This window comes from Morus notabilis, unplaced genomic scaffold, assembly GCF_000414095.1.
Source record: "Morus notabilis unplaced genomic scaffold, ASM41409v2 Scaffold866, whole genome shotgun sequence".
NCBI classification, from domain to species: domain Eukaryota; kingdom Viridiplantae; phylum Streptophyta; class Magnoliopsida; order Rosales; family Moraceae; genus Morus; species Morus notabilis.
Genome location: NW_010357944.1, coordinates 40,501 through 65,514, shown reverse-complemented (window position 1 = coordinate 65,514; position 25,014 = coordinate 40,501). Strand labels below are relative to the sequence as shown.

The following is a 25,014-nucleotide window of genomic DNA, read 5'->3' as shown; positions in this document are numbered from 1 at the left end:
AATGTTGCAGCCAAGTATCATCGATAAGATTAAGCAAAGTCAAGATTCAGATCCTTATTTGGTGTGTATGAAAAAGAAGGTCCAAACTGGCAAAAACAATGACTTTCAAGTATCTGATGAGGATGTGATCTTTTGTGGTAATAGCCTGTGTGTGCCTAAAATTAAGGAATTGAATAAGGATATTTTAGATGAGGCTTATTCATCTCCTTACTCAGTTCATCTAGGAAGCACTAAAATGTATAAAGATTTGAGACGCCATTTTTGGTGGCTAAAGATGAAGTACAAAGTAGCAAAGTATGTTCAGAAATGTCTCACTTGTCAGCAAGTCAAGATAGAACATTAGAGGCCTTCAAGAAAGTTGAAACCACTTTTTATCCCATGAAGTCGAAAAATTAAAAAGAACTAGTGCACCTTATGGAGAAAAACTTGGACGAATAAATCTTTTGTCCAACAATTCTTGAAATTGAATCTTCAACTCTTTCAATTCTGATGGTGCCATACGATAAAGTGCATTAGAAATTGGAGTTGTTCCTAGAACAATATCATTGACAAATTCTATCTCTCGATCCAGAGGAAGACTAGGAAGATCTTCAGGAAAAACTTCCAAATACTCTCTAACAACTGGCACATCTTTAGGTTTTAGCTCATCCCGAACTGAAGTATCAACTACTGAGGCCAAGAAACCAATACAGCCTTTACAAATCATTTTTCTTGCCTTCATTGCATAAATGATTGAAAAAGAGACATTCTTTGACCTTCCACTGAAAAGGAATTGATGCCCCTCTTGAGGTCTAAAAATAACTGGCTTTTGATGACAATCTATGGTGGCTATATGCTTAGATAACCAATCCATACCAAGAATCACATCAAAATCTTTCATATCCAAAACAATTAAATTCACAGACATCTCTCTCCCATTTATCATAACCAAACAAGATCTCAACTCCTTATTAGACCTTAACACCTCTCCAGATGGTAAAACTACACTAAACTTACTTTTTAATATCTCTGGTACTTTACCCAATTTATTAGCAAATGCGGGAGATGCAAATGAATGAGTAGAACCTGAATCTATCAATACATGAGCTATCATTCTAGAAATGAAGAGTGTACTTGCCACAACAGTAGGATCTTCTTCAACATCTTCTGTTGTCATTGCAAACACCCTTCCTTAAGTCTTCTTCTGACCATTAGGCTTAGCTCCACAATTTGCAGCAATGTAACCAGGTTTTTCACATATGTAGCAATTAAAGGTACCATATCGACATTCTCCTCCATACATTTTTCCACATTTAGGACATTTTAGATACTATTTAGCAGTTGAATTATTTGTCTTAAGCCGCTTGTTAGCATTTTGTTGCCACTCTTGCTTTTGTTTCCCTTTTGCTGCAATTCTTCCTGGTTTCCACTGGCCATTCTTAGCGGCATAAGTAGTTTTATTCTTCAATTCTTGTATCTTAATACCCTTCTCAAATATCATAGTCAGTTCAACTGTTTCGCTGAACGACTGAGGCCTCGATATGCTCACATCCTTGTGGATAGCTGCTTTCAAACCCTTAATGAAGAAGTTCATCTTTTCTATGTCATTACCTACTATCCATGGAACAAATCTTGAAAGTCCTTCAAATTTAGTTACATAGTCATCAACAGTCATGGTACCCTGTGCTAATCTCACAAACTCAGCCACTTTACTTTTCTTTACTTCCTCAGTGAAGTACTTGTTGTAAAACAGTTCTTTGAAACCATTCCAAGTAAGGTTGGTAGCAGCTCGAGTCAACTTAATAGATGACCACCAATACCTAACATTATTCTTTAGCAATTGAATAGCACATGAAACTCATTGAGCATCTTCCATAACCATGTAGTCAAAGATACTTTCTATAGAATTGATCCACTCTTCAACAATTTGTGGATCATGTCTACCATGGAAATCATCAGGACGCTGCTTCCTAAAACGTTCATAAAGAAGTTCCAAATTATCTTGTCTTTGCTGTCGAGGGGGAGGTGGAGGCTGATTTACATGTTGGGCTCCTTGTTGTGTCATCTTGTTATGAAACTGCTCTGTTTGTTTATGTAACTATTGAGCTTACATTTGCATTTGTTGTGTCGTACACTCATTTTGTTGTCTCTGTTGATCAGCCTGTTGCTGAATTAATGCAGTTAATCCAGCAAACATTTGAGCTATGTCGACGTTCGGGGGATCTCTAGCATATCTTTTAGGAGGCATTCTATTGCACCTATTTCTAACCTTTAGGTTTAAGCCAATAATAATAAATATACTTCAATGTAAATGCAATATAAAACATAAAGATATTATTCTATACATTGGAAATCATAAACATTATTGATTGGCTGAGTTTTTTATTCAACCACTTGTCTATATGTACTTTGATGTCTTCAGAAACATTAAACACTAAGCTCTGATACCAAAACTGTAACGCCCCCAATGCTAAATCGGTCTAAGGCCGAATTTAGCGAGGTGGTGCTACTTAAAACATACTTTTTATACTTAAAACAATGTCATTTTTAAGATGCGGAAACTTATGGTTGATTTTATCACAAGATTTTCATAAATATTTTTGAACAAAATGAGTCAGTGCGTAAAATGATTACAATCAGTGCGCAAAATAATTACAACCACAAATTTTAAACATTAAACAGTTATTCAAAATAGACATAGTAACAAAAAAAATATTTTGGGCCCATCTATTGTTTAGAAGTACATATAAGCAAGATGCGAGATGTAAGACATGGAGTACTCAGCCAACTTTGAAAATCAGTTTTTACTTTTCAATAACAACAACATCATCTGCATCATAAGGTAAAACTAATTAGCAAAAACTCAGTAAGTAAATTTCAAATAAAGTAAGTATCTAAAATCTCCATGGCTGAATTCTCTTTGTTAAACATTGTTCATAAACTTTCATACTTATTCTTAGTTTAGGTATGATACAGAACTTCGGTTCCAAGTAAGCCTCTCTATACAGGACATTCTCTAATTTTGGCAAATTCTCTTCTTTTAAAGACTAAGCGGGGTTTTTAGAATATCTTTCTCTTGTGATCAACGAGAGACTTCCCACTAGCATTTTTCTCTAGTTGTCTCAAAGAGACAGTTACTCTAATTTGGGGCACCAGTCTCTCACCCCCATACTTATCTAGCCTCTCATCCATATATCATACCATAAAATCTCTTAAAATATAAAAACATAATAAGCAAATATCATAATCTCTTTCAAAATAATTAATCATGAATACTCTTTGAACATAATCGTATATGAATTTTATAGGAGAATAAACTTGCGTAATTACCATTATGAACAAGTTATTTCGTCAAATTGGTCTTGTGATGCAGTTTTAAAAATGCTTTAACTCTACTCAATTAGATTTCAATCACCACTTTAGAAGCACAAACTAGCTAGTTGTAGGGAGCTTTCAATGTGCTAATTAACCTTTAAAAACCATAGCTTTCGAAAATCACATTCATATCATCATTTAACAAAACACAGATAATTGCGCATTATTACGAAAATATTCATAACAAATTCATCAAAACTCAAAATATTATGAGACCAGTGGCAAATAAAAGTAGACTCAAAACCCTCTTTTTAGAGCTACTACATGATAGGTTTCAGATTTTTCAAACTAACCAAAAACAGTTTGAAATCCGGATTGAAGTATAATCTTGTCAAGAAAATGATAATGTTTTAGTTGAACTTATAAAATTCATAACTAAATGTAAAAAAATCCGTTTAGAGTGATTCAAAAACTCACGTAAAGCTTGAGATGTATAATTTAATAGAAAAATATAAGATCAGTCAAAATCATAAATATGTATAGCACGAAAATATAATCTATATAAGCTGTACATAGGACTTATATTTGAACATTTCATCAAATACCTAGTATGCATATGTTAATCTTCAAAGACCCACTCTCAAATACATGAATCATTATCCTAATAAGAGTTTATCTTCAAATAATCATGAATAATATCAAGCTAAAATCATAAATTTCACCCATAAATCAATATTTGAACCAAAACCTCAAGAAACTCATTTTTAAGGATCTACAACCAACATGCATGATAAGCCACATCAAAAATCTGAATCTCAAGTAGGATTTCTACATCTTAATCTCTGAAATCTGAATTTCTAACATAAGAAAAAAGTTACCTCAAAGAAAAACTTGTTCCCAAGTGAATAGAAGCTCAAAACCTTGATGGTTATTTTTGGTTCTAGGTTGAAAAACGAGTTAAAATGGGCTGGTTGAGTTTTTAGCTTATTCTCTCTTGAAAACATAGGTTGATTCTGAGTTTTGGGTGAGAAAAGGAGTGAGAAGAGGGAAGAAAATGTTATGGTCGGAGTTTTAGGCTTTTTTTGCTGAAATAGACCCAAAAATGAAGTCTAAACATGATACAAACCAAGCAAAAGTAAAGTGGCCTTATAGTAAGACAAGTGTCTAAGTTTTTCTAAACCTCTAACAGCTGTCATAACCTCATAAAATCAGCTCTAAAGTCTCTATTTTTCTTCTTCAATTAGGTGCCTAAAGTTCACTCAATTTGCTAACATAGCATTCTCAGCAACTAAGTCCTCAACACATTTACATAAAATCATATAATAAAAATATAAAATAATAATTCATCATTAAATCAATCATAATAGAGGTAAAATATCATATCAAATAATCATAATAAATATAATTTTTTTTTATAAGTTTAGCATATTGAGTTCCCACATCGAGTTAGTTGCACTGCACATTAAAATTAAAAACTTGATTAGCAAAGCTATAAGTTTAATAAAATAATATGATAACTATAATAATAAAATATAATGCCAACAAATAACTTTGAGATAAATGGTAAATGTGGTGCATGATTTTAATTTACTAAATTTATTTATTATTGACTTAAAGTTTAATTAAATCTCAGGTATTACAATTTTCTTTCTTCATTTATTTTTATTTTTTATTTTTTTGAAGGGGAGAACTCCATTTTGTATTTGTATGTGCTAATAGTGACTACTGGATTAAACTTTTTTTTTTTTTTTTTGGGGGGGGGGATTTAACTTGTTGCTTCCAGTTGACATGGCAAAATCCTATTCTGATGAGACCTTAAAATTCGATTCAAAGCTCCAATGGTATAACAACAAAAATTTTAATGTATATAATTGAAATGTTTCCAAAGATATTGAGATTGTCTGACCTAACAGTCCTGGAAATAAGGAAGGGAGACATTAGGTGTATTTGAAATTGGTTTTAAAATAATTTTGTTTGTAATAAAAAGTAAAAATGAGATTGTTTTGAGAATCATTCTGAGACCGATTCTGAAATTGCGTTTGGTTAATTTTTTAAGAGATTGTTTTGAGTATAATAAAAAAGTGAAATCGTGTTTATTAATTAATATATTATAATATTATTGATAAGTAGTAAAAAATGAAAACAGAAAAGTGCAAACGACTTTCAACTATTTTCTAATTCTTTCACAAAAATCATTCTCATTGTTTTCCTTTTCATTTTCGTTTTCAAAACATTTACTAAACAAACGTCGTTTCATTTTCATTTTCATTTTTTATTTCTCAAAATACGTGAAAATCATTTTTAAACACGGTTCCAAACACGCACATTATTTCTCTAACCATACTTGATGGCAACTTCGCTTTATATGGACGAGTTTCAATGGTTATTTTTTTATGGTGATTTTCTATATCTACGAATTCTCTATTTAATATATCATATAAGAATTTAATCTCATTAATTGCATTAATTTTTATGATAAACTATTCAATTTATTATAACATTCAGATCAATATCTTATGGCTAAAACAATAATACTTATTGATGGGTAAATATTAGAGTAACAACTAAAATCACACGCATATGAAAAATTGAAAAAAAATATATTAAGTAAATATACTATATAATCTTCACTTTAATGTTTATCAGAGCAACTGTATTGCAAAAAAATTGGCTCTATCAAAACGAAAAGAAAAGAAAACGTGGATAGGCAGTTGTATGCTTGAAAGAATAGAACATAATAACCGATTAATGCAACACGTTTTGGTAAATACTTCTTGAACCAACCCTCCATCCAAGAAACTGCAGAGTAAATAATAAGACTGCAGTTGGTAACCGATATGTTTTTTTTTTTTTTTTTTTTTTTTTTTGGGATGAATATGTTGGTCGTTTTGAATGATCTTCATAGCTCATAGTCTAAACCAGCTCCATATTTCCAAGCCTCAAGACGTCGCTTCCACTGATATCTCAACTCTGGTGGAAGTACACTTAACAATGGCCTTGCAAATATATGCAACAAATGAGATGCACATAATAATGTCCTAATTGCTTCAAAAACATTGTATTTAATTAGTCGTATAGTTGTGATTAACCTGCCATGTTCCTTTCTTAATCGTGCTTTGTTAAAATGTAAAGACAAAAACATGATCATGGAAAAGTAATTACCTTATAAGAGGGCCTGTAAAGGATGACAGAAGAGTATAGAAACCTAGCATGGCAAAATGTCCAGACCAGTCAACAATTACAGGAAAACCAACCTGAAACACAAAAAGAAACAACCACAAAAGTTACCCCATTAGTAATCTACTTAGAGAATGATCAAAATCACTTTGTTCATCTGTACCTCAATTAGCAATTTTCTCGAATAAATAATCCCATCCCATATATAGTGCTTTTAGATTTTAGTATTTATGTAGACAAAAATAAATTAGAAGTACATTTTTATTGGATAAAATAGGGCAGTTTTTTCTGTAAAAATATCATGCAGAGAAATAGAGACATCGTGTAGTATTGTTGAGGATAGATGCTCTAGTCATGAAAATTAGATAAAATTTAGAAAGATAATAAACAAGTAACGGCCACAACTACGGTACAACCAATCTCTTCTGGTGATACGGTAATCAATCTGGGCCGTTGAAATATGAGCTGCTTTCATCATGTGGGAACCGACGGCAAAAAATTTCAACGGTCCAAATCTTTTTTGACTATCATCTAACGCTTGAAAAAGCATTGCATGTAACTCCTAAACTTATTAATTACCTGTGCAAATATTGATGGAAGAATTTGAGGTTTGGTTATCATAACTAGGCCTAGTGTCTTGGCAAGAGGCCCAAACTGTACAACATCCTGCCAAAGAACCAAACTTTTGAAGGAAATTTAGTTTCATAACAAAGTGATTTGTGATTTTCCAAAGAAAACTTTAAAAAAAAAATGATGATGGTGCCACATAATTCAACTAACTGAACAATTGGAATTGGTGGAGCTATCATCAAATGATACACAGAGAGAAATTAACCTGAAGGAATGGTCTTAGGTCTGGATCGCCCAGCCTCTGAAGAATAAAATCAGTAAGAGATCAGGAGACAGGAAAAAGATAAACTAACATAGTAACATGCCATTTATTAGAGAGAGAGAGAGAGAGAAAGAGAGAGATCAAAACATATGAGTTTACCTGCATACTCCCAAAATTGGCATAAAGGAGCTCATTAATAAAATCTGGTGGAACATTAGACTCTTGCTTTGCTGACATTGCTCTTTGGAACAACCAGGAAGCACTTAAGTTGGGCTACAATATTCATTTCATAATATGAATTTTAAAAGTGTTTTGAGAGATAAAAAAAGTAAAAATAAAAATAAACGGATTTTGGACTAGCTCAGAAAACAAGTCACAAACCATGTATGGATTAAGCAGGGACAAGTTGCACGAGTCAAGCAAGTTGCCGCTGATTGCTTCATATATACCTTTGTTTCAAGGCAAAAGAAGAAGAAAAATTCCAATCAAAATGGTTAGCTCTTTTTCTCCAGTAATTTTAACATTACTAGTTTAAAGGTAGAACAAGAAAAAAGGCATCATTCACTGTCTAAGATTCCAAAAGAGTAATAGGTATCATTTACACCTCAAAAATCACAGAGATAAAGTGTACATATGAATATATTATACCACTTGAAAGTCTCTCAAGGTGCCTTGTCAAGCTCCCAAAACCACCGAATGAAACAGGTGACTGTATGCCACTGGCGTCACCAAACTGCAGAGAATGGGTTTGTAACACTTTTGTATTCCTTTTTGGCATGTGAGCATAATCTATTTAGAGGCTTTAGAAATGTAGTAATATATATACCACCTGTAAAACACGGTTAAAAGCCGCTGGCAATGGGCTGCCGAAGTTGAAGATCCCGCGTTAAGAGTTGAAACATGTCAGATTCATAGAACACATTTTGGATACACAATTTCTACCGACTACAACTAAAAGATCCATAAATTGGTTACAACTAAGTCACCTGTCACGGTATGTGGGGAAAATTCCATATATGACGCGCAGAATCTCAAGATTGTCAAGAGAGACTCCCTATAAAACCGTGCATATGAGCAATCAACCAATGCGTGGACATTAAAAAGAGGTTGGAAGAAGGAACTCTAGTTGTCGCAATTCAAAGTTCCTTCAAAATTGACAAGGACGACCAATGTGGAAAAGAAAGAAATTCCAATGCAACTAGAGCAGTTGAACTGCAGTACGCAAACTGAGCTGACCTGATAATCCTGCATTAGATCCCAGTATTCTTCTAGTAATTCTTCCAATGTTGGTGATCCGGGTTGGGGATCAACATAAGTGAACATGTAAGTGGTACGATCTGTAGGACCTGAACCCGCGGGAAATGCCTGCACAAATGTTTACTGTTCAGAACATCCTGATATTCAAATAAAAAGCAGGGTCTGGGGAGGGGATGCTGTTGTTTTTCTCGTCTTTTTTCTTTTTCATGTACTAACCTCCCAAAAGCATTGGACTTTTGATTTTCCAATCTTCCTCACTGATGAACTACTATATATAACATCACTTGTAGAATTATCAGAAAAGCCACGAGCACAAGAGCCAACGACAAGGCAGACACCATCTGGCTTCCTTCCGGATCTTATCTGCAAATTATACAGAATGTTACATATGCGTGCTCCGTCAGTTCACGTACCCCAATGGGTTGAAAATTCGGTTAAAAAGGATAACCATATTCATTGGACGTAATGATATAAATCATATCTTTGAATATTGTTTCTGGATATTAAGGGTGGATAGCTAGGAAGAATACACATACATTATAAATTGTGCATGAAACACCAGGCTTACCTGCTTTACAATGGGTGAAAAGTTCCCCATTGCATCAATTATGAGGCGAGAAGACAAAATTTTCCCGTCAGCAAGTAGTGTGACCTGTTGTGAAAAGTGATCAAAGAGCATTTAAGTTATTCAACATTTGACTAACCATAAAAAATCTGAAGATTGAAACGTGTAAAAATCCATTTTCTAATTCTTTAGCAAGAAAATTGGAGTCCTGAAAAACCCACACCCTAAATATGCTCATAGTTACTGAGCATCATACTAAAAATTTTAGTCAAACAATAACTAGGACACATTGCTAACATAGTTGGCGTGCCTATACCCATGTACAAACCATGCCCAATTTTGCAACTTCACTTCCAAAACTCATCATTTCTTGTTGATTGCTTTTTAGCTTTCTTTTTCTCCCATCACACATATCCCATTACACAAAAAGCTCATAAACATATCATGACATGACATCCCAGCAATGTCACAGCTTAACCTTGGTAGATACTGTCTCCACCTACCCTTTCTTCTTTTATTTCCCGCTTCACTCTCATTGAAGCTTAAAACCGAAAAACAATTGGAAAGAGCATCCTTAAAGCTAAGGTAGAGTATTGTCTCTTTGCAATCTACTGTTAAGAGGAAGAGTTTTTAATCTAACTTCTCAAATATAATGATGGCATCTGAATGAAGTCTTTGAAAGTGTTAGAAACTCACGACTGCGTCCTCATATATGCGAATGCTGGAAAAACTGCTACCCTCAAAGATGACTCCACCTAGGGAAACGAAACGATTCTTCATAATCTCTATAAGCTTTGCAGGTCTGCAAATAGAGAAAAATGTAAAATTGAGTGACGAGTTGAACTTTCGAGGCAGTGCTTCTTGCCATTGGCCAAGAAAATTAAAATCACCATCAATTTTTCATTACTTGAAAGAGGATAATTTAACCTACACTCCCTATTACGGTATTGAATGCCTTTGAATAATGGATGTATATCAATCGTCTTGATTTTAGTATGTTAAAAAAAGTAGATCAAATCAAAGTTCACAAAAAAGTTTCTGTACTACTTTCTGCTTTGATACCATAAAGTGAAACAAATGTACAAGAACAAAAGATAACTCACGATATGCCAAGATTAAGGATGTCTTCAACCCAGATCTCACCCTTCCCACCAAATCCGCATCTGTTCTGTGCAGTCCATGTAATGACAAATAAGTCTCAAACATAAGTAGGATATCTTTTATACTGTAGGTAAGACAAGAAAGAATTTTTAGTGCTAGTCTTTAGCATGGTCAGGGAGAAGAAAAGTCCCCTATAATAACGCATTTTATACTAAACGTTCCACCAAACTAACACGGCTCAAAGTAAATTAATTTTGCTGAATTTAGAAAAAAAGGAATCAGTTTTTGAATGCCAAGGACTTACAGGATTAAATTTCACTGCAGTAACTTGTTCAATGTCATCTTCACCTAAAATTCCAACTTTTACGAGTTCCAAAAGCTCTTTTCTTGAGATGTTCCATTCTTGCTCCCTCTGATCATTGATCATCAAAACATCAATGACATCATTTCACAAACCAATTCCATCAGCCAAAAATTTTATTCTCGAATGATCTTCACATTTATTTATGTATTTATATTACATTACCCCTTTTAGAATATTTCTCTCAACAATGGCTACTCGGAGACCTTTGGAACACAAGGCCGTGGCGATGAAGATTCCCAAGGTCCCTCCACAAACAATCACATCAAATTTATCTAGAGCCTTCTCAGCAACATCAGAATCAAGAAATGAACCGGGCATAGTGGAAACCACTTTCTGGGGTTCTTGCACAGCTAAAAATCCCACATGAAAATCATCAGAAACACATAAATAAAAGGGTTTGAAGAAAATCAGATTAAGAAAACAGATTTAGTCAGACCTGTTTGAGCAGCACAAATAGAAGACCAAAGTTGGTCCAACCTCTTCAAGGCACTATAAGAGTAGGCTCCACCAGCCCCACCAACTTCCCCACTAACTGAAATGTTCTCCATTATTCTCTACCACAATAACCAAAAAAGTTTTACATATACAACTTTTCAACAACAAATATAATGGCAAATTAAGAAGAGAGAAAAAAAATTCATATATGTTGAGATTTGAGGTAAATTGTAACCTGGGTCCTAGAGGGAAATGCCTGCATTTTGAAGCACAGGCTTCTGGAAGGTCTGTATGCTCTTCCATGAGGCAGGGGATATAGTTTTGGATATTTTAAGAATGCCCCATTACTGCACTGGAGCTGAAGCAACGCCATATGTAGCTTTGGCTGATTCTTTCCTCGGCTTCTTTTCTGTTTGTCTGATTTTGGTTCTCAGTGTATGGCAAGACTTCTGAAGTCTCAAATGGTTATGCGTACCACAACTGGACACGTTAACCACCCGAGAATTGTCTTTAAAAGAGAAGCGAAAAAGCAAACTCAGCATATATATACATATACACACATACACACACGTATTATATGCGGACGAATTTTTAATCGTTAAATTTAATTAAAATTACATTAAATTAAAAAATAAAAAATAGATTGATACATAATTGATGACTGAAATATTTTTTAAGAAAAAACACTAAAAAAATCTCTAAAATTAAATATAAAAATTTAATAAGATGGCATTATAAAAAATTAATTTTATCAACTATTATTAAATTTTTAATTAATTATTTAAAATTTATTATAATTTAGATCAATATTTTTATATTTTAAATAATTATTTTAATTATTTTAAAAAATAGTTTAAATTATGTTATTTATGAAATCTCTTTTTAGTATTGTTGAAAAAAATATTTGGGGTCCAAAAAGAAAATGAAAGTTGACCCAAAAAGCTACCATTATAGTACTGTTTTTCTTTTTCGAAAAAAATTCTCTTTTATAAAAAGTGAAAAAAAAAATCTTTTATCTCGACGAAATTTGTGTCTTTAAGATTCTGTTTATTTTATTGATTTGAATGTAAAATTTAAGTTTTTTTCAGTAAAAAATTCTCATAAATAATTACATATAATTTTTTTTTACTATAGTAAAAAATTTTCATATAAAGTCACATCTAACTTTTTTTGTTATAGTAAAAAATTATCACATAAAATTACATCTAAATTTAAATTAAAAACTCGAATCAATAAATTAAACGAGTCCTAAGTTTTAATTTATAGATTTTCATTCATCTATAGATTTCAAAACTTCTCTCAAAAAAAAAAAAAACATTTCAAAACTTTCTAAAAGAAAAAAAAAAAAGAAAAAACATGTAAGAAAAAATAAATGAGTAAATGAATATAAGCTGACCCTTATAACGTTGGGAAGAGTCGTATATCGGAAAAAGCCTCTTTCTCCCTTTATCCACATTCTGTTTCCTCCTTGGCCTGCGCTTATCCAGTGCCCTGGGTTGCTCTTCTTCTTACAACATCTGAACGCTTTTTTTACCACGTTCACCTGGTAAACACGCTCACATACCTTTTTTTTTCCGTCTCCTCTGATTATACAAGTACTCTTTTTTTTTTTTAATTGAAAAAAAGATATGGCATTTCTTCATTTGCGATGAATTCACATATTGGGGGGAAAATTTTATGTTTCTTGGCTACCAAAAAGGTATTAGGGTTTTCAGAGCTTGTTCAAAATCATAAAAATGTTAGCTTTTTCTGCTTAAAATTTTTTATAGGGCTTTTGAAAATTGAAACCTATTAGTAATTTTGATACTGATCACCACTAAGTGCTGCAATTCCACCGACAGGCACACTCAAACGCCCAAACCAATCCTTTTAGTACATTTTAATCACTTCCTGATTTAAAAATAAAAACCGTCATCTTTGCTCTTTGTCTCAGAAGTTACTTCTGATGCGACAATCTGGAAGAAGTCTGCAATGAAATTTGAGAACGCTTTTATATTCTCGAGAAGTTTGATTTTCAGCTTATTTAAGTTGTTCTTGTGGTTACCCAGATTGAGCGAACTTTGCTATAAATCTTTTTCTTACAGTAGTTCTCTGTGGATTGTGATGTTCAATTTATATTCGTTATAATCCAAGTAAATTTTTTTAACAGTTAAGCTCTCAGGACTCAGAGGCAGAATATATATTTATATATATACACAAGCATATGGCAAGAGTAATCTTGGCCCCAAGTTTCAGCTCCTGCTCCTTTTCTATTAATACAAGCGGCAAGGATTGCAGAAAATCGAGCACCCCAAATGGAGTACGTTACGGTATAAAGGCGATGCGGATAGAGAAACCTTTGGAGGAATTGTACAATGTGAGGGTGGAGCGTAAAGTGGCGTCGGAGCGGCTGGCGGAGCTCGGGGTTTCGAGATGGTCGATGTGGAAGACCGGCAAGTGCACGTTGCCGTGGGATTGGCAGGTGGACCAGCTGGTTTACATTGAGGAAGGGGAAGTGAGAGTGGTGCCTGAAGGAAGCAAGCGTTACATGCGGTTTGTGGCTGGAGATCTCATTCGGTATCCCAAATGGTTCGAGGCTGATCTCTACTTCAATGGTCCATACCAAGAACGTTATAGTTTCCGAGCTTATGGTGATGATTAGGCTCCTGAAGGATTTCATACATATGATAGGAATCAGTTTTGCCATTTCACATTTCGTTTTCTGTGTTGCCCTCAAAGCAAAAGACCACCTATATGTTTTATTGTAGTGGTAAGTTTACCATTTAAGGTCATATCCGAAAGAATTTCAAGTTAATGAGTTTTGTCTTTTTTATTGCTTCAAATGACAATCAATTATGCACGAGATTTTCCCAAGCATGGGATGAATTACTTTAAATATTCCATAGGAGTATATCGCTTGAATCAACGGCAAAAAAGAAATACAAGATGATAATTTTTCCTTGCATTATACAATAAATATTATAAGGACATATCTCTGTAAAGCAAATTCCTTATAATACACATCTCCATGGCTGAAGAGGAACATAATCTAAAACCCAAAAACAATGCAATTGTTATGATATCCACAAAACTCGACCTTCAAATTTCAGTATTTCCCTCTTAGCGTAGGAGTCGTAAAGAACTTGAGGGAATTGAGGCCGTATGATCTCTACAAACCAGCTTCTAGATTCAACCACTTTTGGTTAAAGTTGATCAGGGTAAAATTCACAATTTTCAACTGGTGGGAATTTCAACTACCAGCAGAAGCTCGTGCCTTTGGGCTGGTAGTAATGGCAACAGAGGATGCAAATTTCAAGACAAGAACAGCTTCGTTGCTTACAGCCTTGGAGGCAGCCACATCTTCCAAGCGCTTCCAGGTTGATTCGCGCCTCTGCTGTGTTTCCCTATCCTTGACTTCATCTTCTTGAAATCTCTCCAAGTATTCATCAAACAATGCTTGATCAGCATCTGAAAATATTTTTCTCACATTCAATGTCAAACTCTGAACAGCTTGATTCCAATGATTCCGTGTATTTCTCTCCAGAGCTGGTAAGACCATAGGCAGAATCACTTGGCGGTTCTGGATTATCAAATTTCTTAGGTGATCATTGTTCCACAAAAACAATGTACGTTCAGCTACCTGCCATGCAAAATAAATTAAACAAAATCCCATTCAGTACATTTTAACTGACAATTGAATATTCCACACTGTATACATCAAATTTCACGTCTTTATGTTCCCCTTCATGCGAAGAAAGAGAAAGGTAACAAGAATGATGCAACTCTTCCACAAACAGCAAAATATTATCTATCGCCTGCTACTCATATATTCGCAGTGTAAACATGGATTCCCTACAATTTTCAATCCTTTTCTGGTGTAGGACCGGGTAGAATTGAAGAACATAGAGAAAATTTAGAGAGAGAATGTAATCAAGGAGGAGAAATAGAACCAGGATAGAGAAGAAAAACCACGAGAGAAGCAAAAATAGAGAAAGAATAAGAACTGAACAGGAGGAAACTCAAAACTCAATATCTATTAATAAAAAACAATCACTAATCTATTTATAGAGAATCCTAATCCTATTCTAAAAAGGAGATAAATATAATCCTAATCTAATTCATCATCATTTTCTTTTTTTGATTGGCGGTTATCGGCATCTATCAAGGACAGACATCCTTGTTGCTTTTAGCGTGTTTTGACCTCCACTCACCACCTTCAAATAATAGTGCTGTTGGCCTACGCTCTTTTTATACATACCTAAAAGAGGCCACGGGACGATTTCTCTACCACACACAGAACACAACTACTCCAGCAAAACAAGCTTTAAATTTATGCCAATGTTTTAAATGAATGGTATGGACCCTTTCAATATCATGAAGAAATTTCTTAAAAAATTACCCTGCTAAAGTCATGAAAATAACAAGGGTATTGTAAAATGTACACCTAATCATCCTAGCAACTTTTGAAAGATACATAATATGCTGAACGGGCAAAAGGAAAGCCAGAAACAAGAGATATGATAGTTACACAAATGGGAATAATTCACGCATATATAAAAAATAAATTGCTACCTGAAAATGAAAGCTATTGAGGCAACGACTAATTTGGCGAAATAGAGGGACCATGCAGCGCTGAAACTCGGCTGGCTGAGTGGCTTCCAAAATTTCTTCCAATTCAGTTAGGAACATGACCTCCTTTGAACTATTAGTTACAGGCCAATACTTTAAAAGACCCCGAATAACAGTATCTGCAAGCTTGACATCTTTCTCCACAAATTGAGTAATGCAATACAAAAGCTGCTGATGGTACATTGACACACACTTCGGCTTATGAAGAGGTAACAAAGCACGGACAAGGAACAACTTGTGCTCTTCCTTCAAAGGCAAAGCAAACCCGTTGATTATGCTTCCCAATATCTCGAGCAACTCTGCAATCCCATTGTGCTTTTCAGTCTCGAAAATGAAACGATAGAAGATATTGTTGATAGCTTTCCTAATGAATGGCCGATGCACCATGAACTTCCCGTAAATCCGGTGGAGGATTGTCTTCAAGTAATCCCTCTCTCTTTGGTCCTCAGAGTCAAATAAGTCCAACAGTCTCAACACAAAAGAGTGGTCCACATATCTTTTGGCTAGCTTGGCATCGGTCTCGGATGAAGCCACAAATCTCAACAGGAATTCATACACAACCTGAATATGTGGCCAGGCAGGTTCCATGGTCGGTTCCTCTTCTTCCAAGTCATACGATTCGAGAACCTTATTCTCATGACTCGCAGATGGGAATATCCGAAACAAATTGACTGCCACCATCTGTGTTATCTCTTGCATCACCGCCTCATTGAACTTGGAGTTCACTGACGAAATGTAATCCACAAGCTCAAGCAAAGTTTGCCTCTTGATATCCTTCTTTTTAAGATCGCTCACGGGGTCGCTAAAATTGAATACCACGCAGCACATATTTAGTTTCTTGATGAACAGATTCTGCTTCTCTGAACTTGGGACATCTCGGAAACTTGGCAAAGCCTCGTACCCCCCTGAAGCCAACAAGGGATCCACTTGGGTTACACTGGCAGCCGATTTCTTCGCTTGATTCGACTTGTTCCCACCAGCAATAGTCCCATTACTCGAGCGGGAAATGCCCAAACCCGAAATCGAAGATTTCGACTGAGTCGAAGAGGGTTTCAAGCCGTTACTCGAATTGGGCCCATTATAAGAGTTCACTGAAGAATAGCCATTGTCGACCCCTCCATCGCCGTACGAATCATCTTGAGTTGATTTTGAGGGTTTTCGAGGAATCTTACCCAGTATTTGTTTGATCATATCTACAAAACTATCTTTTTTAATCCTAAACCCTGAATATTTCAAGACAACAAATATCAAGCTTGATTCTTCTACTACCGTCTAAATATTGCTCAAATCATTTTACAGAGGGCGAAATTGTGTTCAAGGCAACTAAAACCCTAATCAGAAGCTGTACACTAATACTCTAGCTGTTTCTCTTGTCAATGAAAAGCCTTGTAATTTCAGAAACGAAGAGTAACTTAAATTGAGCGGAAGAGAGAGTGAATTCTGGAGAAATTGAAAAAGGAGAGTATTAAGTTATAACTTACATTGTGGACGTGATGTTAGGGGTACGGGAAAGTGAAAGAAAACGCGAGAAAATGCGAAAAACCCCAGGAAATCCGAACTAAAAACTACGAGGAAATATCAAAAGGAGAGAAGTTTAAAATAATAAGCGAAGAAAAGGAAATGCCTTTTCCATACACAGCAGCGCTTATTATATTCTCTCCCTTCTTCACGAAGTGCAAACCATATTGCTTTCTCTTCCGACCGTGACTTGACTTTCATCTTTTTTCTCCTTTTCTTTCCTTTTCTTTTTTTTTCTTTTTTTTTTCTTTTTTTTTTTTTTTGAGTTTTGACGAAAGAAAATAGAAAATGGAAGCAAAACTAGAATATGGAATACTATTAGAGAAAGAAAAAAAAATAATTTTCCGTTTATTATTAGGGAATTTATCTGATATTTTTTAAAAAAATTTGAATTTTTGTTCATATTTTTAAGAACTTGACTTGTATATATAAGAGAAAAAATATTGTCGTAAAAAATTAAATTTAAATTTTTGTTAAAAAAACACTATAATAATATTATTTGAGTTGTGAAATGAACAAGACTTACAAACTACTCAAATTTTAAATTCTTGTATTGTATATATAAACATTATTATCAATGATAAAAGCTATACCATAATTTTTCAAGCTCACAATATTCGTTATTTAAAAAGCATGTTTTGCATATAATTTTTATTTGGGCTAATTTTTAGCACTAAAAAGAAAAAATATATATTTTAAAAATATGTAATTATATTTTTTTTAACAATAATTAATTGTTGTGAGCACTAACCTTCCAGTAACATATAAGAAAATGAATGCATTTTTAGATTTTTTTTTTTTTTTTTTTTTAGAATTGATCCTTAAAATTCCACATAAAATTAAAATTCTTTTTTGTTCAATATTATTCTTTTTTTATTTAAGTTGATCTATTCTAATAAAAGGACATATATGATCAAGAAAGTCAATAATAATAAAAAAAATGATTATTATAAAAAGATAGTTTTACACTTTTTCTTAGTTTGAAATGTTTTCTTAATAAGTCTATAAAGATAACATTTTTCCATTTATAAATACATAAAAGAAAAAGGAAATAAAAATATATTTCCGCTGCTGAGGACAACTGAATGAGCATTTAAATTACTTTTATGTCTCACTTGATGTTTATAAGTGAGAAGCACGTGATACTGTGTCAAAAAATAACCCCTATAGCATGGCAGCTTACAGGTGACATTTTTTTATAAGCCAGTTCACAGGTGATATGGGATTGAGTCAAATTTCACTTTTTAAAATTCCAAAGATTAACTCTACTTTACCAACTGCTTTTAAAAATATTTTCCTTCTTTTACCTCCACCAGCTAATTAGATGATGAATTTTGTGGTAGGATATAAATGTAAAATAAAAACTTTTAATCCTTAAATTTATCAAATTTAATTTAATTATTACATGTTTTTAAACCGATTTGATTATTACATAATCTTACGGTTTAAAACTGTATCATGTCATCGGATTCTTTTCAATACCTATCACAAATTATCCATTTAATATGATTATTATTTCTACTAATAATAACAGGGTATTCTTTCCATAGCCTACCACACAATTCTTCTTAATGTAATCATGCTTATGTACGTTAAACTTAGACTTACACGTGAGACGTAAAAATAGTGTCAAATGTACAATGATTTTCCAATTTATCGTCCTTGATGAAGCTACAGAAATAAAGGCGTTCCTTTCCCTCCTGCAGTAACGGCGCCAATGTTTTCAGTTTGTGGCATGAATTGAAATGTATGATTCATCAAAGAGTGATCACACATTGTATGTTCACGAAGTTGATAGACAAATTCAAACTCTTCCGAACCTAAGAGCGTGTTTGGTAGGAGAAAACAGTGCGAGGAAGAAGAAGAGTATGGAAATTAGTAGAAAGATTTGTATTCTGAAAAGGAATTCTCTAAATTCAACGTGCTGAAACAGCCAATTAAATTTAAAAAAAAAACAATAAAATAAAAACTGTAGCCATTTATGACATTTTTACTTTTTGGATATGAGGCCATTTAGGTAAAATTACCTGATAACTATAACCAAATGGACGATTATAAATGCAACATATTACACTACCCACTACTATGGCTGTTATTATTGCTAGTTTTACTACACAATCCACATGAGCTTCAAAAGACAGGCCAATGTTGCAGGGTCACAAATCTTCCATTGAAGCCAGCTCCTCAAAAGAAATGACCTGAAAAATGAACAGATTAAGGCCAGAGTTTCCAAAACCAATTAATGAATGTCCAATGATCACTTCTGCAATTTCTATGAACACAACAGGGATCCTTCTGTAGCAAGTCGATCATCAGTTCAGCGGGCAGACTCGGAACTGACTGATTAGGTAGTACCTCAAGACTTGATGGTGAAGAATAATTTTTTTTTAAAAGGAAAAAAATACAAATTATAAAGCTGCATCTCCCTCAACCCCAAGCCCTACACCCTTTTTATCAGCCAAGAAAAGAAGACAAAAAAGGGAGAGAGTCTATAAAACAGTTACAATGGCATGCATACAGTAGTAATCCACCAGCAACAACCACATCACATCAAATCCCAAGTTTGTTTCCTCCAAAATCATTTCAGTTTGATTTGTTTTCGTGTGTTCTTCTGTGCTCTTTTTAACAAGATTATTGTGCTTTTTGCACAGTACTTGCAAGGGAAACACAGATCACAAAGTCATCTCCTACATCTAGCACACATACAAACATTGAGCATGATAAATTAGAGGGAGAAAAAAAAAAGGCCTTTGGTTTGTGCAAGCACAGTATCTTCTCTGCACTGTACATTACAAACACACAACACTGGCGCTAATGCCAATGAACTAGATACTCCTTGCTGTGCCCAATGAAAAAATTTCATCTCTTCCTGCGCTTCGGCTCCACCTGGGGTAAAAATTTTGGAACATTACACTTGAGAAAAGAAAGTTCTCAAATGAAATATAATTTTAGAACAGTTATCAATCTGGTTATCACTTATCAATCGGTTATGGTTAGTGGTTACCCTTACTAGGCCAGGACTAGCTGTTTGATTAAGTGTTATTTGCTGATATTTGCATGCATAAGCTAAAATAACTCCTTTTGCAATGATCAGAGATTAGGAAAAGGCATAAATTAGATATGTTTGAGCCCATTTAATAGCATCAAGAGACTGACAATGACAATTAATTAAGATAAAACATGATATTTCTCTACTAAACAAGAAAACTAATGTACTAATTGATACACATTCACTGAGGGATAATTGATACACATTCACTGAAGGGGCAGAGCATTTTCAGCATTATAAACTCTTGCTAACAGCGAAAAGTGGTCACATTCACCATAATATTTCCAACAACACCACAAAAAGAACCCTGCAACCACACACAAGGGAGCAAGTGAAAGAGTTCTCACCTTAGTCTCAACAGATGGCGATACAGGGAAAGCATTCAAAGATCTTTTGGCATCGTCGTCTGATGAACAATCAGAACATAAAAAGTGATCCAATTTCTTTGCCTCTTCAATGGTCATACCCATACAAGAGGGATGAAACCTGCAAAATGCTTAATTTTGAAATCGATGGATAACATTATACAAGTTCATATAACCACATTATGCACATCATACATCTTAAGCACTAAACCCCGCCTTTTGTTTTAGAAATGCACACCATTTTTGGGACATGTTTTTTCCTCTGTACCTCGTTACCTTAGCAAGCAAGAAATGCAACAAAATACCCCGCATCAAATTTATAAAAATAAATCAACGTGGCAACCATGGCACTTGGATAGAACATTCATTACCTTTTCAATTTCATAATAGCATTTCTAGAGTCTTTATGAGAAATAATCTAACAGCACAAGACAACATATTCAAAGTTATTTTAAAAAAAAAAAAAAAAGGACGAAATTATATGCCCTTACATACAACATCCAGATGGGAAGTGGAATGCTTTGTTTCACTTTCAACAACTTGCCATAACAGCCGTGGTTCAGTACTCAATTAGAGAATTTGGTACTGGAGTCAATGTAATTAAACAGAAAATGAATAGGCAAAGCATTATTTAATAAGTTAAATTAATATCAATTTGTAGCTGCCTTCAATCCATATTAAGTGGAACCTATAAAAGTGGTATGGCGTAATTGATGTCCCCTACTAGTCAACCAAGACATGCTTGTGATTACTATAATATATTCACCTCATGGAACCATCTTCCAAACAATTGCAAGAGTACCCTCTGTTCAGATATCACCAACTATTAAACCACTAGGTAACTTTGCAAGCCTATTATGGCAAAAGTATAGCTTTTAGCATTAATCAGGTCAAACAGAGAGTTAACAACAAAAAATGTGCCACATTACTTCCCAAAAGGATGCTCTATGGAGGAAGCAACGAGGACTGGGCAAAAGGGAAGAAAAAATCAACCTTGTTCTTTTCACAACTCAAGTTTTATTGCTACAGTGTTTTCTTTCACAAAAATTTAAATTCCATTTTTTTGCTACAGTGTTTTTCTCTCACAAACACAACTCAAGTTCTTAAATTGAGTTGTGAACCAAACACCCTTCCCAGCTACATTACATTTTACTGTTTACAAAGTAATTGTTAAGAGCTGCTGAAAGCGAGCCAGTGCAGACACTCTGCACCTAAAACATGATGTGTAAGACCCTAAGATCCTCTACGAGTGATTTATCTTCTCTTCTTAAAGAAGTATAACTTTAGGTAGAAGGTTCATCAGCTAATAAAGAAGATACATACTACTAGAATTAAAAGCACAGCGACCAAATTTAACTGGTGAATAAAAAACTCAAACAATTTACTATTGAAGCAAGCCTATAGTCCAAATCACCGCAGGCAGAATCCACAGACACAATGTCAAATCCAACTATCGATCGAACCCAACCAACGTTGAAAGAATCCAACACGATGCAAATCCATCATCATTGAGCAAATAACAAATAGAAAACACAAACTAAATTACCAGTCCTTGCACCCCTCGCATTGCACCATAAGGTCGTCCGGGTTATAGGGCATCTCGCATTTACAATACCTGCAATCAAAATCCAATTCCAATTCAAAATCACCAACTAATCAAAAATCGCAGAACCAACTCAAACGCATAAAACCAAAAGAAACTCACACGGCGACGCGGTCGGGGGTGAAGCCACCGGTGGCAGCCTTGTACTCGAACCTACAGAAGTAGTCCTCAGCTCCCACATTCTCAAGCTTGGTGTAGTTCTTGAAGGAGTGGACTATACACTTGCCTTCTATGGTGTGGGCACTCTGCACATCGTAGTGGTCCGATAAGAAGAGCTCTTTCGCGCCGTGGAACTGTCTCCGCCCTCCGATCGACTCCTCGGGGCGATAATACCACCGGACGCGGACCTTCACGTTGTTCCGGTGATCGGCCTCGATCTTCTCCACGCGCGCCACGTAGGGAGGCTTATCGGAGTCTGATGGTCGCATCAACACACAATCCCCGGCTGCAAAATTACCCACCAAAATTCAAATCTTCAGCAATCAATGCAAATGGATACATAGCAGAAATATAAATATTAACAAAAATATCGGGCTTTTACACTACAAAATTCAAAATTTGTGGCAAAAAAAAAAACAGAGAGAGAGTTTTGGGGTCGAGAGAGAGAGTACGTCTAACGACTTTGTTGGTGCCCTTGATAGTGTAAGAGTCGAGGTCCTTTTTCCCAGGTTTGGTCTTGGCCATGAATGGATTGAGTTATTACAGACTTAGTGACGAAGAGCGATATATAGATATATATATATATATATATATATAGAGCGAGAATTTCGGAAGAAAATGAGCAAAATGCGAAGAAGAGATTGATACGCAAGTGAAGGGGTTTTGGAGGGTTTAACGGGATTACGAGAGGTGAAGCTGATTGGGAGAGTTGGGTGGGGGTTTTGGAGAGTAAAGTGAAAACCCTAGAAATTCTGGGAAAAGTGGAGAGAGAGAGAGAGAGAGAGAGAGAGGAGCGTGGTTGGACAGAGAGAGCGATTTTGTTGGGATGCGACTTGGAAAGACGAAACAGAGTGGAGGACACATCATCATCATCATCATCATCCATCTTATGCATGCATGCATCCCATCTTTAGCATTGATTATTTTTTTCTTTTTCGTTTTCTTTTTCAGTTTTCCTGATCTCTTAAATGATTTTTTACCGTTTAATTTAATTAAAATTATATTAAATTAAAAAAATACATATAATAAATAGATTTAGATATAGATTTAATAGTTGAAAAATAAAATACTATTAATAATTTATTTTTATAGAGACTATCAAAGAAAATTTTTATATATTTATATTGAATCTGTAATTTTTTATTTTTAATTATTAGATAGATCTGTATTAAAAACTATTTGTTTTACATATTTTTTTAATATGATATTATTTTAATCAGATCTAACTATAAAAAATTAACCTTACCAATATTAAAGCCTTACCAAAGAAAATTTGTATTTATATATAAAATTACAATAGAATATATACTCACATGTGACACTCATCTATACTCACATGTAACATGTAAATATTAAAATGAAATTAAGAAAAGTAATTTTAATTATATGAATTTTTTGTTCGGACATCTTCTCAACTTTATAGGTTTGACAAATTGCTTCTTCAACTTTTAAATTTGCCCTTGAAACTTTGATATGCATTGTAATGTTAGTCAAACTGAAAACGAAACTAAAATTTTAGATGGTTTCTTACACATGAATGTTTAGTAAGGCTAATAATAGTCTTTTTGTATCAAATTAGTCTCCATATGCACATCATGAGCAAAAAATCTTTTCAAAATTGAGGAACCCTCAATTTTTTCCCACAAAATGTTTAATCTTTTATTTTAAAAAAAATTCACTCATGATGTCCTTATAGTGACCAATTCGATATAAAAAGACTAGAATTAGCCTCACTAAATGTTTATGTCGAAGAAACTATGTTTGTTTTCTATTTTGACTAATAATGCAACAAATTTCAAAAATTTAATGGGTAAAATGCTAAAATTAAGTTGAGTGACTAATTTACCAAGCACTTATGACTTGAGTTAGGATGACTTGAGTTCAGATCTTGATTTGAGTTAAGATGTATTTGAGTAATGGTTTGAGTTAAGAATCTAATTTGAGTTTGTATTTAGATGTGCACATTTGAGTTATGGTTTGAGTTGAGAATTTATTTGAGTTTGTGTTTGGGTGGGTTAAAACTTGAGTTTGTATTTGGATAATATTTTAATAAAAACTCAATGATGATGAAAATTTTTAATAGGGTATATGGGTTAGGTTTTGTTCGTCTCTTCATTATTGACGCATAGAAAAAAGAATCATCTCAAGAAGAGTTAAAACAAAAAAATTATAACGTTTTTAAGGATATTGAAAATAATATTCATTAACTTGAGTTTGAGTGTAGGAACTTGAGTTTAAGGAGGGCTTGAACCTAGATTTAAACCTCAAACTCAAGGTTTACAAAAAAAAACATAAACTTAAATCTAAGTTGTAACTTGAGTTTAACTTTGTTTTGAGTTTGGGTGAAAAAAAACACACCTTTAAAATTAAGGGAATATTCGTACAAAAGGCTTAATTATATTTACTTATAGTTTTGTAAGATGTAATAATAATAATAATAATAATAAACCTCAAACTCAAGGTTTACAAAAAAAAACATAAACTTGAATCTAAGTTGTAATCTTTTTTTTGAATTTGGGTGAAAAAAGACACACCTTTAAAATTAAGGGAGTATTCGTACAAAAGGCTTAATTATATTTACTTATAGTTTTGTAAGATGTAAATGTAATAATAATAATAATAATAATAATAATAATAATAATAATAATAATAATTTTTGCTAGCATACATAACTAATGGTACTAATT

The 25,014-nt window shown here is 33.7% G+C and overlaps 5 protein-coding genes across 8 annotated transcripts; 1 reads left to right on the top strand and 4 right to left on the bottom strand.

Moving 5' to 3' along the window:
* Nucleotides 1-1,309: 1,309 nt before the first annotated feature.
* On the bottom strand, nucleotides 1,310-2,227 carry LOC112095382. Its single transcript, XM_024177261.1, has 3 exons — nucleotides 2,091-2,227; nucleotides 1,859-1,949; nucleotides 1,310-1,810 (listed from the first exon to the last, which is right to left on the bottom strand). The coding sequence occupies exons 1-3, from the start codon at nucleotides 2,225-2,227 to the stop codon at nucleotides 1,310-1,312; spliced, it is 729 nt and encodes a 242-aa protein (XP_024033029.1).
* A 3,907-nt stretch (nucleotides 2,228-6,134) lies between these two features.
* LOC21387584 lies at nucleotides 6,135-11,508 on the bottom strand. 3 transcript variants are annotated; one of them, XM_024177262.1, is made up of 18 exons: nucleotides 11,261-11,508; nucleotides 11,027-11,144; nucleotides 10,753-10,940; nucleotides 10,531-10,638; nucleotides 10,229-10,293; nucleotides 9,822-9,927; nucleotides 9,129-9,212; nucleotides 8,777-8,923; nucleotides 8,540-8,668; nucleotides 8,290-8,357; nucleotides 8,133-8,166; nucleotides 7,952-8,036; nucleotides 7,685-7,752; nucleotides 7,463-7,576; nucleotides 7,307-7,342; nucleotides 7,051-7,137; nucleotides 6,457-6,548; nucleotides 6,135-6,290 (listed from the first exon to the last, which is right to left on the bottom strand). In XM_024177262.1, exons 1-18 carry the CDS (start codon nucleotides 11,396-11,398, stop codon nucleotides 6,194-6,196), a joined length of 1,764 nt encoding a protein of 587 aa, XP_024033030.1. In that variant the 5' UTR covers nucleotides 11,399-11,508; the 3' UTR covers nucleotides 6,135-6,193. The 3 variants fall into 3 exon arrangements, with proteins under 3 accessions (XP_024033030.1, XP_024033031.1, XP_024033032.1); XM_024177263.1 differs by having other exon boundaries at nucleotides 6,135-6,278; XM_024177264.1 differs by having other exon boundaries at nucleotides 6,271-6,339.
* Nucleotides 11,509-12,441: 933 nt separating this feature from the next.
* LOC21387583 lies at nucleotides 12,442-13,878 on the top strand. The gene is made up of 2 exons (XM_010091141.2): nucleotides 12,442-12,571; nucleotides 13,175-13,878. The coding sequence occupies exon 2, from the start codon at nucleotides 13,229-13,231 to the stop codon at nucleotides 13,664-13,666; it is 438 nt and encodes a 145-aa protein (XP_010089443.1). The 5' UTR covers nucleotides 12,442-12,571; nucleotides 13,175-13,228; the 3' UTR covers nucleotides 13,667-13,878.
* LOC21387582 (serine/threonine protein phosphatase 2A 59 kDa regulatory subunit B' gamma isoform) lies at nucleotides 13,870-17,323 on the bottom strand. Of its 2 annotated transcripts, XM_024177266.1 has the most exons (3): nucleotides 17,115-17,323; nucleotides 15,577-16,856; nucleotides 13,870-14,644 (listed from the first exon to the last, which is right to left on the bottom strand). In XM_024177266.1, the coding sequence occupies exons 2-3, from the start codon at nucleotides 16,822-16,824 to the stop codon at nucleotides 14,255-14,257; spliced, it is 1,638 nt and encodes a 545-aa protein (XP_024033034.1). In that variant the 5' UTR covers nucleotides 16,825-16,856; nucleotides 17,115-17,323; the 3' UTR covers nucleotides 13,870-14,254. The 2 variants fall into 2 exon arrangements, with proteins under 2 accessions (XP_024033034.1, XP_010089442.1); XM_010091140.2 differs by having other exon boundaries at nucleotides 15,577-17,323.
* A 2,397-nt stretch (nucleotides 17,324-19,720) lies between these two features.
* On the bottom strand, nucleotides 19,721-23,167 carry LOC21387581 (chromatin remodeling protein EBS). Its single transcript, XM_010091139.2, has 5 exons — nucleotides 22,780-23,167; nucleotides 22,271-22,613; nucleotides 22,112-22,180; nucleotides 20,548-20,686; nucleotides 19,721-20,037 (listed from the first exon to the last, which is right to left on the bottom strand). Exons 1-5 carry the CDS (start codon nucleotides 22,850-22,852, stop codon nucleotides 20,011-20,013), a joined length of 651 nt encoding a protein of 216 aa, XP_010089441.2. The 5' UTR covers nucleotides 22,853-23,167; the 3' UTR covers nucleotides 19,721-20,010.
* Between the last annotated feature and the right edge of the window lie 1,847 nt (nucleotides 23,168-25,014).